The following is a 14,969-nucleotide window of genomic DNA, read 5'->3' as shown; positions in this document are numbered from 1 at the left end:
GACCTTGCATTTTCCAACATGACAATGCCAGACCACATACTGCATCAATTACAACATCATGGCTGCGTAGAAGGAGGATCCGGGTACTGAAATGGCCAGCCTGCAGTCCAGATCTTTCACCCATAGAAAACATGCGACAAAAAAGACCTAAGACAGTTGAGCAACTAGAAGCCTGTATTAGACAAGAATGGGACAACATTCCTATTCCTAAACTTGAGCAACTTGTCTCCTCAGTCCCCAGACGTTTGCAGACTGTTTTAAAAAGAAGAGGGGATGCCACACAGTGGTAAACATGGCCTTGTCCCAACTTTTTTGAGATGTGTTGATGCCATGAAATTTAAAATAAACTTATTTTTCCCTTAAAATTATACATTTTCTCAGTTTAAACATTTGATATGTCATCTATGTTGTATTCTGAAAAAAAATATTGCAGTTTGAAACTTCCACATCATTGCATTCTGTTTTTATTCACAATTTGTACAGTGTCCCAACTTTTTTGGAATCGGGTTTGTATGCAAATAAATAAATTTGTGTATAAATAAATATGCAAATAAATAAATGTGTGTATAAATACACGTATTCTTGTTTAAATACATATATAAGTAATTCATTGTGTGATGAAAGTAGTCAAGTAAATAAAATAAATTGGTGGGCAAATGGAAAATGTTTAAGGAAATGTTAAACTCAACCTAACTATTTTCTTTTAATCACTCATTTATTTCTGAATGTAGTTCCACATTTATTTTTCCTCTGTGCAACATGCTAATGAGAGGGTGTCAACCATGGACTTGGTTGGGTCGTGGCATAGCTGGGGGCGTGGCTTTCCCTCTGACAGGAAATGCATGGTGTTAATCCAGTAAAGCCTACACAAAGTCACTTTTGCCATTCAACAGAGCAAGTTACATAGAAAAACTGAGTTGTTTGTCCACACAGTATCTGTGACTTTACAATCTACCCAACAGAATGGCCAGAGGTGTCGTTTCTCGATGTTCGATATTCGCAAGGGACTGTCTCTAAAGTTAAATGCAACATTGGTATACACTTTTCAAACTTTGACAGTTTATTTTTTAAAAATCTAAAAGGTGTGCATTATAACTCAGACCTATCTGAACACTTTACAGTTGGTTGTGTTACTGTAAGTAATTATCCTCAAATGCTATTGAAGATAGAAAAGTGTATACAAGTGTAAACAGACACACACATGCTTAAATATCCTTGTGCATTGACACAGATCACATAAAGCACATTTATGAAGCATCTAGCAAAAGCACTTGGTGGTTCCTGACAGGTGTGACTGTCAGCTGCATAGATAGATGTCTCAGACTGAAGGAATATCTAGAGGGACACGCTGGGACATGCTGACCCAGCTGTGGGCCACTTCCACTGGGTAGCATGGTGCTCACCAAACCGTCATCTCCTGATGAATATGGAGGCGAGACATCTGCAGCTTGATCCCCATAGACTGACGCAGAGCATCTGGCTCAGCTAGGGGTGGAGGGACGTCCCGTTCTGATCAACCAACTGCTGATAGCCCCCGAGACACTCCGACATACTGCAAAGTGACCTGCTGACAATTCCCAATGACTGTCTTACACAGTGACCTGTTCTCAAACTTGGAACTTGTGCCGTTGATCAAAGTCTGTCAGTTATTAGCTTGTTTAAATGAGCTATGCCTGAATTCTGTGTGTGTGTGTGTGTGAGTGTGAGCGCATTTGTGTATGTGTAATCAAATGACATAATGAAAGCACACATATGGACTTTATTCAGGAATTTGATGGCTAATGAAATCAGTGACATGGAAATGACTTCCCATAATTTTAATTGAGGCACTGCTTTAACTGTTTTAACAGCATTAGACTTTGAATATGACTCATATCATAGCATTTTAAAGCCTCTGGGACTTTAGATTATTATAATTTATTTTTAGCAGATAGATGTCTTGCTATTTTAACACCCTAATGACCTGCATATCTGCAATTATAAAAGCAAAAAATTGTAATGAAATCCATTCTTGGAGTTACTTCTGAATTTAATTATTATTTGTATTATTACATTTCTTGTAAAAAACAGCTTAAGACTAAGGTAATTGTGACATTTTCTTGTGTTTGCGACGTTCTCTCAACTGTGGCTTTATATATTTATTTATTTATTTAAATCTCACAATTGTGACTTTTTCTCAAAAGTGTGGTTTTTATATATCACAAGTATAACATAATTTCTCATAGTTGACTTCTCAAAGTGTGATTTTATACCTTAAAATTGTAACAATAATTCTCGCAATTGTGACTGTTTTTATTTATGTTTGGTTTTATATCTCATAATTATAACATTTCTTGCAATTGCGACTTTTTTACACAGTGTGATTTTTTTTTTTTTTTTTTTTTTTTTATATATATATATATATATATATATATATATATATCACAACTGCAACATTATTTCTCACTATTGCGACTAATTTTCTCATTGTTTTATATATCTCACAATTGTAATTATTACTTGCAATTGTGACTATTTTTCCTAAGCGCGATTTTATATTAAAATTGTTGCATGATTTCTCGTAATTACGACTTTTTTTTATAATTTCATTATTATTTTTCATAATCTTACTGTGACTATATTTCTCATATTTGAGACTCATAACATGTTAACATGACGCAACATCAGATACAATTCAAACTGAATAGAATACTGTATGCATATTTATTGTAAAAAATTATTTTAGTACAATTGAACATTAGCCAATTTGGATAATAAAACCAAGCAAGCTAAATCTTATAAGAGGCCAGATGCTTGTATGATATTTGTCAATTAATGCATAGAATACATTTGCAACTGTAACTGAAAATCATTCTTTAGTTCACTAATTAAGTAGAAATATGTTCTAGTGCAGTTCTATCCAAACATGTATAGTCTACCAAATTTGAAGAAACTGGTTTTCCCATGAGTCGACACACAGTAGTGTTGTGACAGCCGCTGCAGCAGTCAAACACAGCCTCACTGCAGTCAACAGCATCCAGCGAGATTCACGTGGCTCAGTGTAAACATCAAGCCCGAAACACACACGCTCACACACGCAGGGCACCTCCTCCATCTGTCATCGTCCTGCTGAGTGTGTCGTCCCAGTTGACACCATGCCGAAACTTCACAGTGCATTTCATTAATCTGAACATCCGTGCAAAAAAGCCTCCTCCAACAGGAAGAGGCTGTGTCAGTAAATCAGAGTCGCTAGTAGATGAATTGATTTCAGATAGTATAAGGATCCATCCACAAAGTGGGGCCTTTTGTATACATAAGTGTCCCTCGTATACATAAAACTAGCTAAAAACTAGCTAAAAAAATCTATAATTTGTCTCTATCATTCCATCTATTGCTCTTTTGTTCATTCTTTAGTTTGTTCTATCTGTCTACCATTCGTTCATCTATCTGTCTATCTGTCTGTCTGTCTGTCGTCCTGTCCTGTCTGTCATTCTGTCTGACGTTCTATCTGTTGTTCTGTCCATTGTTTTTCTTTTGTTCTTTCTGTCTATTGTTCTGTATCATTCGCTCTATCATTGTCTTTCTATCGTTCATTTGTTCCGTCCGTCCGTCCGTCATCCAATCCGATTTATAGAAGACCGTCTAAACAATTTAAAATGAACAAACACTTATGAGTTTAACCCTGTCCTTGTGAACTGTGCTCATGCGGCGGCAGTCTGTGGCAACAAACCCTGACATTTGCCTGTTGGAGGATTACACCTTAATTAGCACATGGGAGTTTAGCGGCGTTAGCACATGAGCTTTGCCTTTACACATAGTGGGATTTTCATAATCACTTTACAATTTCTCTCAGATGCAGGACTTATGTGAACTCCCGTCTGCTGCATTATTGAATTAAAGGCTTCAGATATGATTAACTGTAATCATGGTGCCCCACATCAATCACCACAAACAAATTAAGCCGCTTTTATAAGCCAGTAGTGATTATGAGGTGATGTGGGGTCACAGCTCGTTTCTGTGCGTATAAGAGAGAAAGCGACCGGACATTGTTGTGGAATGAGGATGTGTTAATATGACACATCAGACGAGCCGTGGCAGCTTTTGTTTAGTATTAAAGTTGTGCAGCTGACCAGTAGAACAACATGGATTAAAGTGGCAGCAATTGAACCGGATGAACATAACGGCTTAATTTGCAGTTGCTATTTGAATAACTCTCACAGACTTCTAATTAAACAAATCCCTTTGATTAGCTGTACCTGCAAACAACACCAGCTTACTTTACATTCACACTTTTATGCTATTTCTTACAAAAAAGGGAGTGAAAATGTCTTGCAGCACTCCCTAAGTAACCATGATGTCACTTTATATAAAGAAAACAATTTTAGTTGGCTGTCATTTGTGTGCACTGCCTTGAGGTGTATATCACTAAACAGACAGGTTCTAATTTTTTACAATTATGTATTTGGGAAATTTTGTGTGCTATGCAAGAAATGAAACTTTATATTAAGGAATATTTTTATATTCCCCTGGAAAAAAAAAAAAAAAAAAAAAAAAAAAAAAACTGGAAATATCCAGGAAATATCCAGGAAATATCCATGGTAAAATTGTGATTTCAGGGCATGTTATAATAATAATAATAATAATAATTATTATTATTATTATTATTATTATTATTAGTAGTAGTAGTACTCTGTACTCTGTACTCTAGTACTCTGTCCTTCATGTTCACACAGTCTCTTCAAATAGACATCATAATCCAGAAACTGTGCTACGCTATGTAAAAATAATGACTTCGCTGGTCGGTTTTACCCTTTTTCAACTGAAATGCTGCTGGAGATGGAAACATCTCTGAACCCTGATTCTTACATGACATTTGTAAATAATAGCCTGTCATTTTATTTTAGGCAGAAAGAGATTGTGAGATTTAAGGACACATTTTAACATGCAGAATTTTATTTTAGCATCTTTGTTTTTATGAGATGGTTTTGATGCAATGATCAAAAGTTATTTAATTAAGAAGATATTTTATATTGAAGCTTTTATATTTTATATCTAATGTTTTGTATTTTATGTCTCTATATTGTCAGTGGTCTCATGAAAATATCTTTTAAAAATGATCATTTAAATATCAAAATCTATCCATCCATCCATCCATATATATATATAACAGATAATATTGTTGTAAAATACAGGTGACCTCATTGCAAAAACTAGGATGACCCCATTGTATAAAAAAAAGTACAGACACAAAATAACAGTGAATCCTCTTGTCGTGGAAAGTGTCTCCCTACAGATCGCTTTTGGCAAAACTGTCACACTAAACGGGATTACGCTTGATAATTAACAACCCAAGAAATGAGCATGAGCGAGATTCCTATGAAACACTTTTAATTAATAAAAGGCTAAATTAAAAGCTGCATTTTCATAAGCTTTGCGGGGCAAATTCATCTTGTGATTACAAATGGACAAGTCTGATATGTTCTAATTGGACTTGATTTGCATATCCAGGAAAGGATTACAGAGATTGGTTTTGATAGCTTAAGGCTGCCTTTGTACTTTACGATCAAGAGGCGGAGACTTTTTCTCCCTGGGCGTGTGTGTGAGTGAAGAGTGTGTTAGCACGTTCCACTGTTGATTAAAAATGTATCGTGAATTTGAACAAAATTAGATGTTTGGCAGAAGGATATGAACATTTATTTACAGATATTTTAAAATATGTAATTCTAGCAACTTAGTTTGTTACTCTGTTACTCAAGAAAATCTTTGACCGATGTTGATGTCTACATTTTTAGGTGTAGGCCTAAGTTTAGGTTGTTGTTACTGAACCATTTACAGTATAATTCTAAATACAGACTTAGTTCTAGACCTAGATTAGACATAGATGGAGACACATACACCTAGACTACAGTATGTCTGTGACTGCTTCTGCAGACATTTTAAAGTGTAATACTTCACACAACCTAATGTAATTTAAGTCTGATCTAAATCTGGGTCTAATGACATTTTTAAAATGTGTAATGCCTAGTAATTTAATTAGTTAAGGTCCTGGGTTTAAGTCTGGGTTTATGTGTGCAGACATTTTAACGTGTGTAAAACTAACCTAATTTTATAAGTTGGGTCTATGTTTGGATATAAATCTGGTTGTACATCTGTAGAATAAAAAAAAAAAAAAAGTGCATAATTAACTTAGTTTGATAAGTCTGTGTCTATGTCTAGTTCTAGTTCTACATCTGTCTCAACCTGATCTCACGGCAATTCGTACGTATTTTACGAGGTGGCTATTTCATACGAATTCGTATGACCTCACTCGTATGAATTTGTACGAATGATCTACACCTAACCCCGCTCCTAAACCTACACGTCACTGGGGTTTAGTGAGGTCGTACGAATTCGTACGAATTAGCCACCTCGTAAAATACGTACGAATTGCAGTGAGATAGCGTCGTCTATCTGGATCCAAATCTGGTTTTATTTCAGGAGTCATTTTAAAGTGTGTAAAACCTAATTGTTAAACTTATAACTTATTTGTTAAGTCAGGGTCTGTGTTTGGGTCTGGTTGTACATCTGTAGACGTTTAATAATGTGTAAAACTCACTTAATTTTACAAATCAGGGTGTAAGTCTGGGTCTAAGTTTGGTTTTATGTCTGCATACATTTTAAAGGGAATTTAACTAAATTTATAAGCCAGGGTCTAAGTCTGGTTGTACATCTTCAGACCTTTTAAAAGGTGTAAAACTAGCTTAAATTTGTAAGTCTGGGCTTATGTTTGGTTCTACAGTACATCTGGGTGTCTTTCTGTGTCTATGACTGTCTAAGTCTAGTTTTATGCCTGCAGATATTTTAAAGTGTGCAAAACTCAATTTGATAAGTCTGGGTCTATGTTTAGATCTAGATCTAAGACTAAGTCCAGTAAGTGTTGCAGTCTAAAGCTGGGTCTGCGAGTAATGCAGACATTTTAAAATGTAATACTACCAGCTTAAAAGGATAGTTCACCCAAAAATGAAAATTCTGTCTCAGCCTCATGTCGTTCTAAACCCGTAAGAGCTTTGTTAATCTTTGGAACACAAATTAAGATATTTTTGATGAAATCTGAGAGCTTTTTGACTATGCATAGACAGCAATGCTACTACCATGTTCAAGGCCCAGAAAGGTAGTACGGACATCGTTAAAATAGTCCATGTGACATCAGTGGTTCAACCGTAATGTTATGAAGCTACGAGAATATTCTTGTGCGCAAAGAAAACAAAAAAACAACTTTATTCAACAATTTCTTCTCTTTCGTGTCAATCTCCATCGCACGTCATGAGAGTACCATGGCGCATGCGTACGCAATAAAATATAAGTGTCACTGTCATTTGATAGTGGATGTGGTGAATAAGCTGCCAGCGATTAAAATATTGATTGAAGGCATTGAAAACGATAGTTTTGGGAATATGGTTGAGATTGTGAATATGAGCCAGATACCAGAGGTCTACATCTATGGACGCTTTAAAGGGTATAATAATATCAGATTCTTTTGTTAAAAGCGTAGGAGTTTAAGTCAAAATCTAGGCCTGTCCCTAAGTCTAAGAATGCCACTTCCACCTTCTTATAAATCTGACGACTGGGAAACATTTCATACTCTAGTGGATCTTTATGGAAATCGACTACACTCAAGGAACCCATGAAACCTGTATTTTTTCTCCACATAATGTGCTGTATCATAATCCCCACTTTCAAAAGCCTTTCCTTTGAACGTCTTAAGTGCCGTTCAACAGGGGCACATAAACCTGGCTATTTAAACCCTGACACACACAGCATACATTCAGAAGCTAGCACGTACACACACACACACAAATGGGAAGGAGATAAACCAGCATGTTTTTAGGCAATGTCAGTGGGAGGTAAGTTTGCTCAGATAGCCGCGAAGCAGCAGGAGAGACAAAGACACAAAAAGGAGTTTTTGTGCCCTCTCATCTCCCTCTTTCCTTTTATATTTTCTGTTTTCACTTTTCTTGCTCTTTCTCTGTATACTGGGTTGAAGTCGACTGTGTGCCAAAGACTCCTCCGTACAAGGAGTGAAAGCCCGGCTCTTAAAGAATTGGGCTGTACTCTTTCCACTGGGAGCGTGGGAAGACTGATTTGTGTGGTAGCAGCAGAGAGATCTAACGAAGGATTCTCTCGTAGCTTCACGAAGCACTCCCACATCTTTGTACACTCACTTTGCGTGTGTGGCAAACAACGTATATTTTACTGGGCATTTAGCGCTGTTAATGTGTAAATGGGATCAAGGCAGAAATACACATGGAATGGATATGTGGAGGTTCCTTTTCACAGGCGGATAAAAATAGCACTTTAAGCTTATTTGCGCAGTGCAGTTTGCTGTTGGATGTAGAATGGAGGTAACAGTAGTTTATTGCACAAAGTTTCTTTTACTGGTAGGATGCAGTAGTGACAAATGGATGTGCAGGAAAACAAGTGAGCGAGTGTGAAGGAGGGAGAGTTGAAGTGGAGAGGACAGAGGGTTTGCAGGCAGGACTTCATCAGGAGATCAGCCGAACGCATCGAGAGCCTGAAGTCTCCGATTCCGACTCGAATTAGAATTTAAATTATTCCAGTTTTTGCGGTACTGGAGCAGTCGGCTCTTGAGGGGAATTGAGCGTGTGCATCAAGCTGATGTGATATTTATCAAGCATATTTTATATTTAGGACACTTTTGTCAGGGATACCTGCTTTTTCTCAGGATTTGTATAGTTATTTTCAGCACTGAAACTACATTATGCTCCACAATCAACTTGCATGTTGTGTAAGGGTCAATAATTGGATTGGATTGGATTCAATTTATTGTCATTGCACATGTAGATACAAGGCAACGAGGCATTATTTAAATAAATTACATTTCATATTAAATATTAAAATTAGGGCTGTCGTTTTAGCAAGTTAATTTAATTAATTTGAAAGAGCAAAATAATGTGATTAAAATATTTTAACGCAGACCTGTACGTCATACATTTCGAACAGTTGACTGAGTTGACAAACAGCAGGCCCCATTATTGTAAAAAAAAGTCTAAGTGTACTACTTCATGTTATTGCTTGTTAAATTATATGACTTTGTGTGAACTTTATGATATAAAAAACAACAAGGTAACAAACAACTTTAAAAATATTTATGTACATTTTTATAGCTATTAAAATCTTCTCTTACAAATGTTATAAAAGTTTTTCTATAAGGTATTATACTTACATAAAAGCAGCGATGTCTTATTTCAAAAGAATTTTCTTTTCATCATCTTGCCCTTCTTTATTTCTCATTGACCCTTAAGCTGAATGCAGAATTGTAGGTCACATGCTATTCGTGACAAACGTATGCCAGTCATTATTATGGCAAAAGGCAGCAATAATGGCATTATCTCTTTTTACGGCTCAAAAAAGAAAAAGAAAAACAGCCTAATTGCATGGACGCATTCATATTCAATTAAATACAGAAAATGAAACTGAGCCAGTGAAGGAGCGCATAAACAGAGGCCATGCAGAAACTCATTATGAAATCATCAATACCAGAATCACACAAATTAGTCGCCCCTTCTGCCGTCTTTTGTGGGGCGGCAGCCAGGGCCATAATAGTCAAGCTAAATTAAATTTTAATGTGTTTTTGATAAGCTTTGTCCATCTCTTTTGGCTTTGTAAACTTGCTCAGCAAGGTGATGTAATTTCCCCGTCCAGATGAAACGAGTCTAGGGAGACGTCGACTGAAAATCTGATGTGGCGTAATTGCCATGTAATGTTGTGACAGAGAAGCGTCACACTGATTTGGTAGCTTTCTCCTGTTTGAAACATGAGCAATCCACAATTTGAGCTACTCATGCCACAAGTTATCTTTTACATCTATTAGCTACATAAGTGAATGATTAAGCAATATGTTAATACGTTAAAACCTTCTTTTTCATATTCATGTTTCTTTTAGGTAACCGGCCATGTGTGGTGCTGACAGCAAGGGTTCATCCAGGTGAGAGCAATGCCAGCTGGGTACTGAAGGGCACGTTGGAGTTCCTGTGCAGCAGTGATCCTGTAGCCGACAGCTTGAGAGAGGCCTACATCTTCAAAGTCATCCCCATGCTCAACCCTGACGGGGTCATTAATGGCAAGTATGTATGCACAGTGTGCAAATCACTTCATTTATTACTTTCAAAATGTTGAATTTAGAAAAAAATACAAGATCTTTGTTTGGTTTCGTCGCACAGTTAATACAGGCACCTTTGCTCATTCTGTGTTATGTGATCTTAGTAAGAGTTGTTTGACGAGGAACATTTGTTTGAGGACCTTTGTGTGTTTGTATGAAGGTGGTGATTTAAATTTGATTTTCTTCTATGGTAGGAACATCCAGTTTTATGGAATTTATGTACAGAACGGGGGGGCATGACGGTATCTATCTATCTATCTATCTATCTATCTATCCATCTATCCATCTATCCATCTATCTATCTAACTAAATATAATATTTTTTTTATCAGATTTTATATCTAGATTCTGATCTTAGTCAGTGATAGTTAGTCAGTGATCCTGATTCTTTTTTTGATGGTTTCGTCAACACAATATTTATGTTTAATGGTTGGTACATTTATGGAAATGATAAATATATGTAATTAAAATATACAAATAAATTATATTTTTTAAAATAAATTTCAATATTTAATTATTGCAATTATTAATTATTATGCTTTTTAATGGTTTACTGTAAACCTATATTAACATAATTGTTTATTTTATTATTATTTTTATTATATTATATTTTATATAATAAAATATTGATTATTATTTATATATTTTTATATTAAATATATTAATGGTTGACCAATTTATATAAATGTATATTCATGGAAATGATAAATATATGTAATTAAAATAAATACATTAGTAAAGCAGTTTTGCATGACAGAAACAGCAGCAAGATGAAACATTAAATATTAATTTATTGAATACTTAAATTATATTTATTATCATTTATTATATTAATGATGTTTAATGGTTGAATGTAAACCTATATTCACATACTTTTATTGTTTATATATATATATACAGTACATACATATATATAACACAATATTGGTTTTTAATGATTTTTTAATTGATTCAATATTGGTTTTTGACTGTAAACATTATATATTCAAATAATGATAGATAGATAGATAGATAGATAGATAGATAGATAGATAGATAGATAGATAGATAGATAGATAGATAGATAGATAGATAGATAGATAGATAGATAGATAGATAGATAGATAGATAGATAGATAGATAGATGGATGGATGGATGGATGGATGGATGGATGGATAGATAGATAGATAGATGGATGGATAGATTGATTTCCTTTTTCTCAGCAACACATCACACCGTATTGTTTTAAACTAAAAATCTTTTTGTCATAGCCTGCAGGATATACATGACCTCTCGGTGTAATATCAGTGAAGCAGGTCCCTGCGTTTGGCACTAGAATATTCATGGTTGCCTTGGGCATCTGTAAGCAGGCTATTTCTTCCCATCTGAAAGTTCAGTCACCATCTTGTCCAACAGAGCTGCACACATTAAGGCAGTCACCTTTTTGCCCTTGGAATTCTGTGCTGAAATGTAAAAGACAAATGCCAGCGTGTTTTAATCTACCAGATATCACCATATCTCCCCTGCTGTTCCCAGCTAGATAGTATTTACATGTGTAAAACCAATACAGAGGTCAACCCTGTGGCCGTTCCTATTTAAGAGCTCTCCTCCTCGGCTTATCAACACTCTATTCACAGTCAAGGAATTATCGATTCTCCTCGCGGCTTCCTCACAACCGAGGGTGACTTGATTTCCTCGCCAAGAGACCTGGGTCTCCTCCGTTGCATGGCCTCCTCTTTATCTCCAGTCATGTGTACAGGAGCTTCTGTACGTGGTGCTATTGATCAGGCATGCTAACTGTATTAGAGAGGATGCTCAGAGAATGGAGGTGTAGATCAGTGGGCGGCCGGTTAAAGGAGACTCGCTCTCGCTCTTTTCATTCGAACCTGGATTTATTCCTCCAGTGACCTCATAACAAGCGTGTGGATGATAAAGACATAATCTCCTGAAGTTATAGGCTCCAAGTCTGGATCTGTGCAAGAGCCAGATTGGTTTTTGTGAACTCTGTGTTATTTATGGCCAAGAGAGTTGGGGAAGTGAGGCAGAGACTCAACCTGTGTAGTTGTAATCACAGGTTCAAGTTCTTAAAAGGATAGTTCACTAAAAAAAACTAAAATCTAAATCTGTCATCATTTCCACACTCTTGTGCTTTAATACTGGCACTTTTGCTCGTTCTGTGTTGCTTGGTATTGGTACATATTGGAACATTGTTTGAGGACTTTTTTATATACTTACAAATTGTAGTCCATTAGTGATTCCAAAAAAAATGTAGTAAGGTAATCCATATTTCACCTATAATCCTATATTATACATTTTAGGTAATATAATTACACAATTTTTTTAATTGCTTTTAGATTACTTTTGACCCAATTTGTTTATCACATTGATTTAAATAGGATAATCTTGTACCAAATTGATATAAAAAATAGAAAGTGTATATATATAAAGAAAATATATTCCATTCATTGTTTTTAACAACATGAAGTGCATTAAACATTACATTAGGTCAAGGTTTCCCAAATTGGGGGTTCGTAAAGGAATATAAAGTAAATACATTAGGTGAAAGGGGTTTAATTTAATCTAATTACAAGTACTTAATTTTTGGAATCTGATTACATAATCCAGATTACATGTAATCAGTTACTACCCAGCTGTGTTCCTAATTAACTTTTAATGAACTGCATTTTTGTATTATTAAACCAGACTTCCACTTTTTAATCACAATAATAAAATAAATAAAAAAATGGAAAAAATAACATTTTGATTCGGTGTTAGATTGAGATATCAGATAAAGATTCAGATATCCTGGTTCTGATCCAGAGTTTGGTTTTGTCTATAATTCTGATTGTGTTTTTTGGTGGCCTGGTCAACACAATATTGATTTCTAATATGTGCAACCGATATAAATGTGCAATACCCAGATTGTTTTTTTAAATTATTTGAGAATAGAGGAAGTGGGGTTGAGACGCAAATGTAGATAATGGTAATCACTGGATATACACTCACCCTTGTGACTTTCTTTCGTGAAAAAAAAAATGTTCACAATTTGTTAATTTCACTGTATAGATAAAAATAGGTGACACATTCTTCAATCTATCTTCCTTTTTGTTCCAAAAATGAAATACAGGTTTGTCCTACAGGTTTGGAATGACATGAGGGTAAGTTAATTTTCATTTTGGGGTGAACTATCCCTTTAAATGTCACAACACGTGCACCAATGCAACCCTGCCTTCTTATTGAACCCATTCAGTGTTTGTTTTCCCATGAGCCCTCACAAATTACTGTGACAAATTTATATTTCACTTCAACAAAACACAAATTCAGCTTTAGGGTATTACTTCCTGTGTGTGGGGCTTTTATTAACAGTTTCAGGGTAGCTTGTTGCTTGGTGACAGGTCTGAGGTACGTGGGAAAGCGCTCAATGCCTTTAGTGCTGATCTCACATCCTCAATAACACACTGTCGACATTGAAAGTGATGTAGGTGCAGTCGGAAAACAGCATTAATGTATGCATTCTGTATTTAGATAAATAACCTTGTAGTTTTATTCAATTTCTTACTGTTAGTGTGTTCAAAAGCTGAAAGTTTAGCAAACAAATTCTCAAATGCACCCCCGTAAAGTCCACCACATGCTTAGAAAGTGGCAGAGCTCACCTTTAGGATTGGACTTCTTCTAAATATGGGTACTTTCGTCAGTTTCATTTATATGGTAATGCAGTATTGCATAGATATATAAATACAGCAGTGTTGCAAGCCCTTTGAAATGGAAATGACAATGTGTGAAAAGGTCACATTTGCTTCCATCAAATTCATCACAGACTTTAGAAATTTCAAAGGGAAATATCTATAATGTAGGTCAAGGGGTCTGATGTTTTGTGAAACCCTGTGTCCATTTTAAATCATATTTTAACATGGAGGAAAAAGTGTTTATGAAGCTGTGATAGCAGAGTTCATTGTGAAATGCTATTAGCACAAGCCGTTTTACAGTACTGTTAGATAATATAATACGATTATGATTACTTCAGACTCATATTTGTGACTTACTGGCCACAAAATTAGATAATAATCAGTTATAACTTGTTATATAGAATACTTATGCCTATTTAAAAAAAAAAAAATCTAATTACCATTATATACAGGCAATTATTTATTTCAGAAACATACAACGCAGCTGCTGTTTGTGGCTAGTTTTCCAATATATTAATTTTAAAACTTTCAAATGTGTATAGGAACCATTAAGTATGCAGATGTACACCTTTTTTTTTTTTTTTTGAGTTTACTGATAAAAGCTGTGAAGTTTCGCTCTTTCTGCACTGTTTATGTAGCATGTAGCATTAGCATTCACAGAGATTTGTGTGATTCTCTTGTTGAAATTGGAAAAAGACTATCCGTTCAGCAATCTTTTGTTGACTGCAACAACTGGGAGATGTGAATATTGTAAAATTATTAAAGTTTCAATAACTGTTTTCTGTTGTAATGTGTTGCAAAGCTACATTTCCAAAACCCATTACCTCAGTGTCGCAATGCAGCTATTGTTTGTGGCTAGTTTAAGAATATATATTTTAAACTTCTCAAATGTGTACAGAAACCTCTGAGAAACATGTAGATGTACACTTTTTTTGTGTTTGCTGATAAAAGGTGTGAAGTTTAGCTCTCTCGGTGCTGTGTATGTAGCATGTAGTGTTAGTATTCACAGAGATCTGTATGATTCTTTTGTTGAAACTGGAAAACTACAATCCGTTCAGCATTTTGTTGACTGCAACAATTTGGAGATGTGAATATTGTGAAAGTATTACAATTTCCAATAACATGTCATTTATTCCTGCGATGGCAAAGCTGAATTTCCAAAAGCC

The 14,969-nt window shown here is 35.2% G+C and overlaps 1 protein-coding gene across 1 annotated transcript in view; it reads left to right on the top strand.

The window, feature by feature from the left end:
- LOC306868243 (cytosolic carboxypeptidase 4-like) overlaps positions 1-14,969 on the top strand; it is a 137,160-nt gene that overhangs the window by 54,556 nt on the left and 67,635 nt on the right. Inside the window, exon 18 of the mRNA XM_079414331.1 lies at positions 9,923-10,103. Coding sequence (XP_079270457.1) covers positions 9,923-10,103 — 181 coding nt within the window. The remainder of the gene's footprint in view (positions 1-9,922; positions 10,104-14,969) is intronic.

The sequence above is a fragment of the Barbus barbus genome (genome assembly GCF_936440315.1).
Source record: "Barbus barbus genome assembly, chromosome: 50".
Classification (NCBI taxonomy): Eukaryota; Metazoa; Chordata; class Actinopteri; order Cypriniformes; family Cyprinidae; genus Barbus; species Barbus barbus.
The sequence above is the reverse complement of the archived record's forward strand: the minus strand, read 5'-3'. Positions and strand labels throughout refer to the sequence as shown.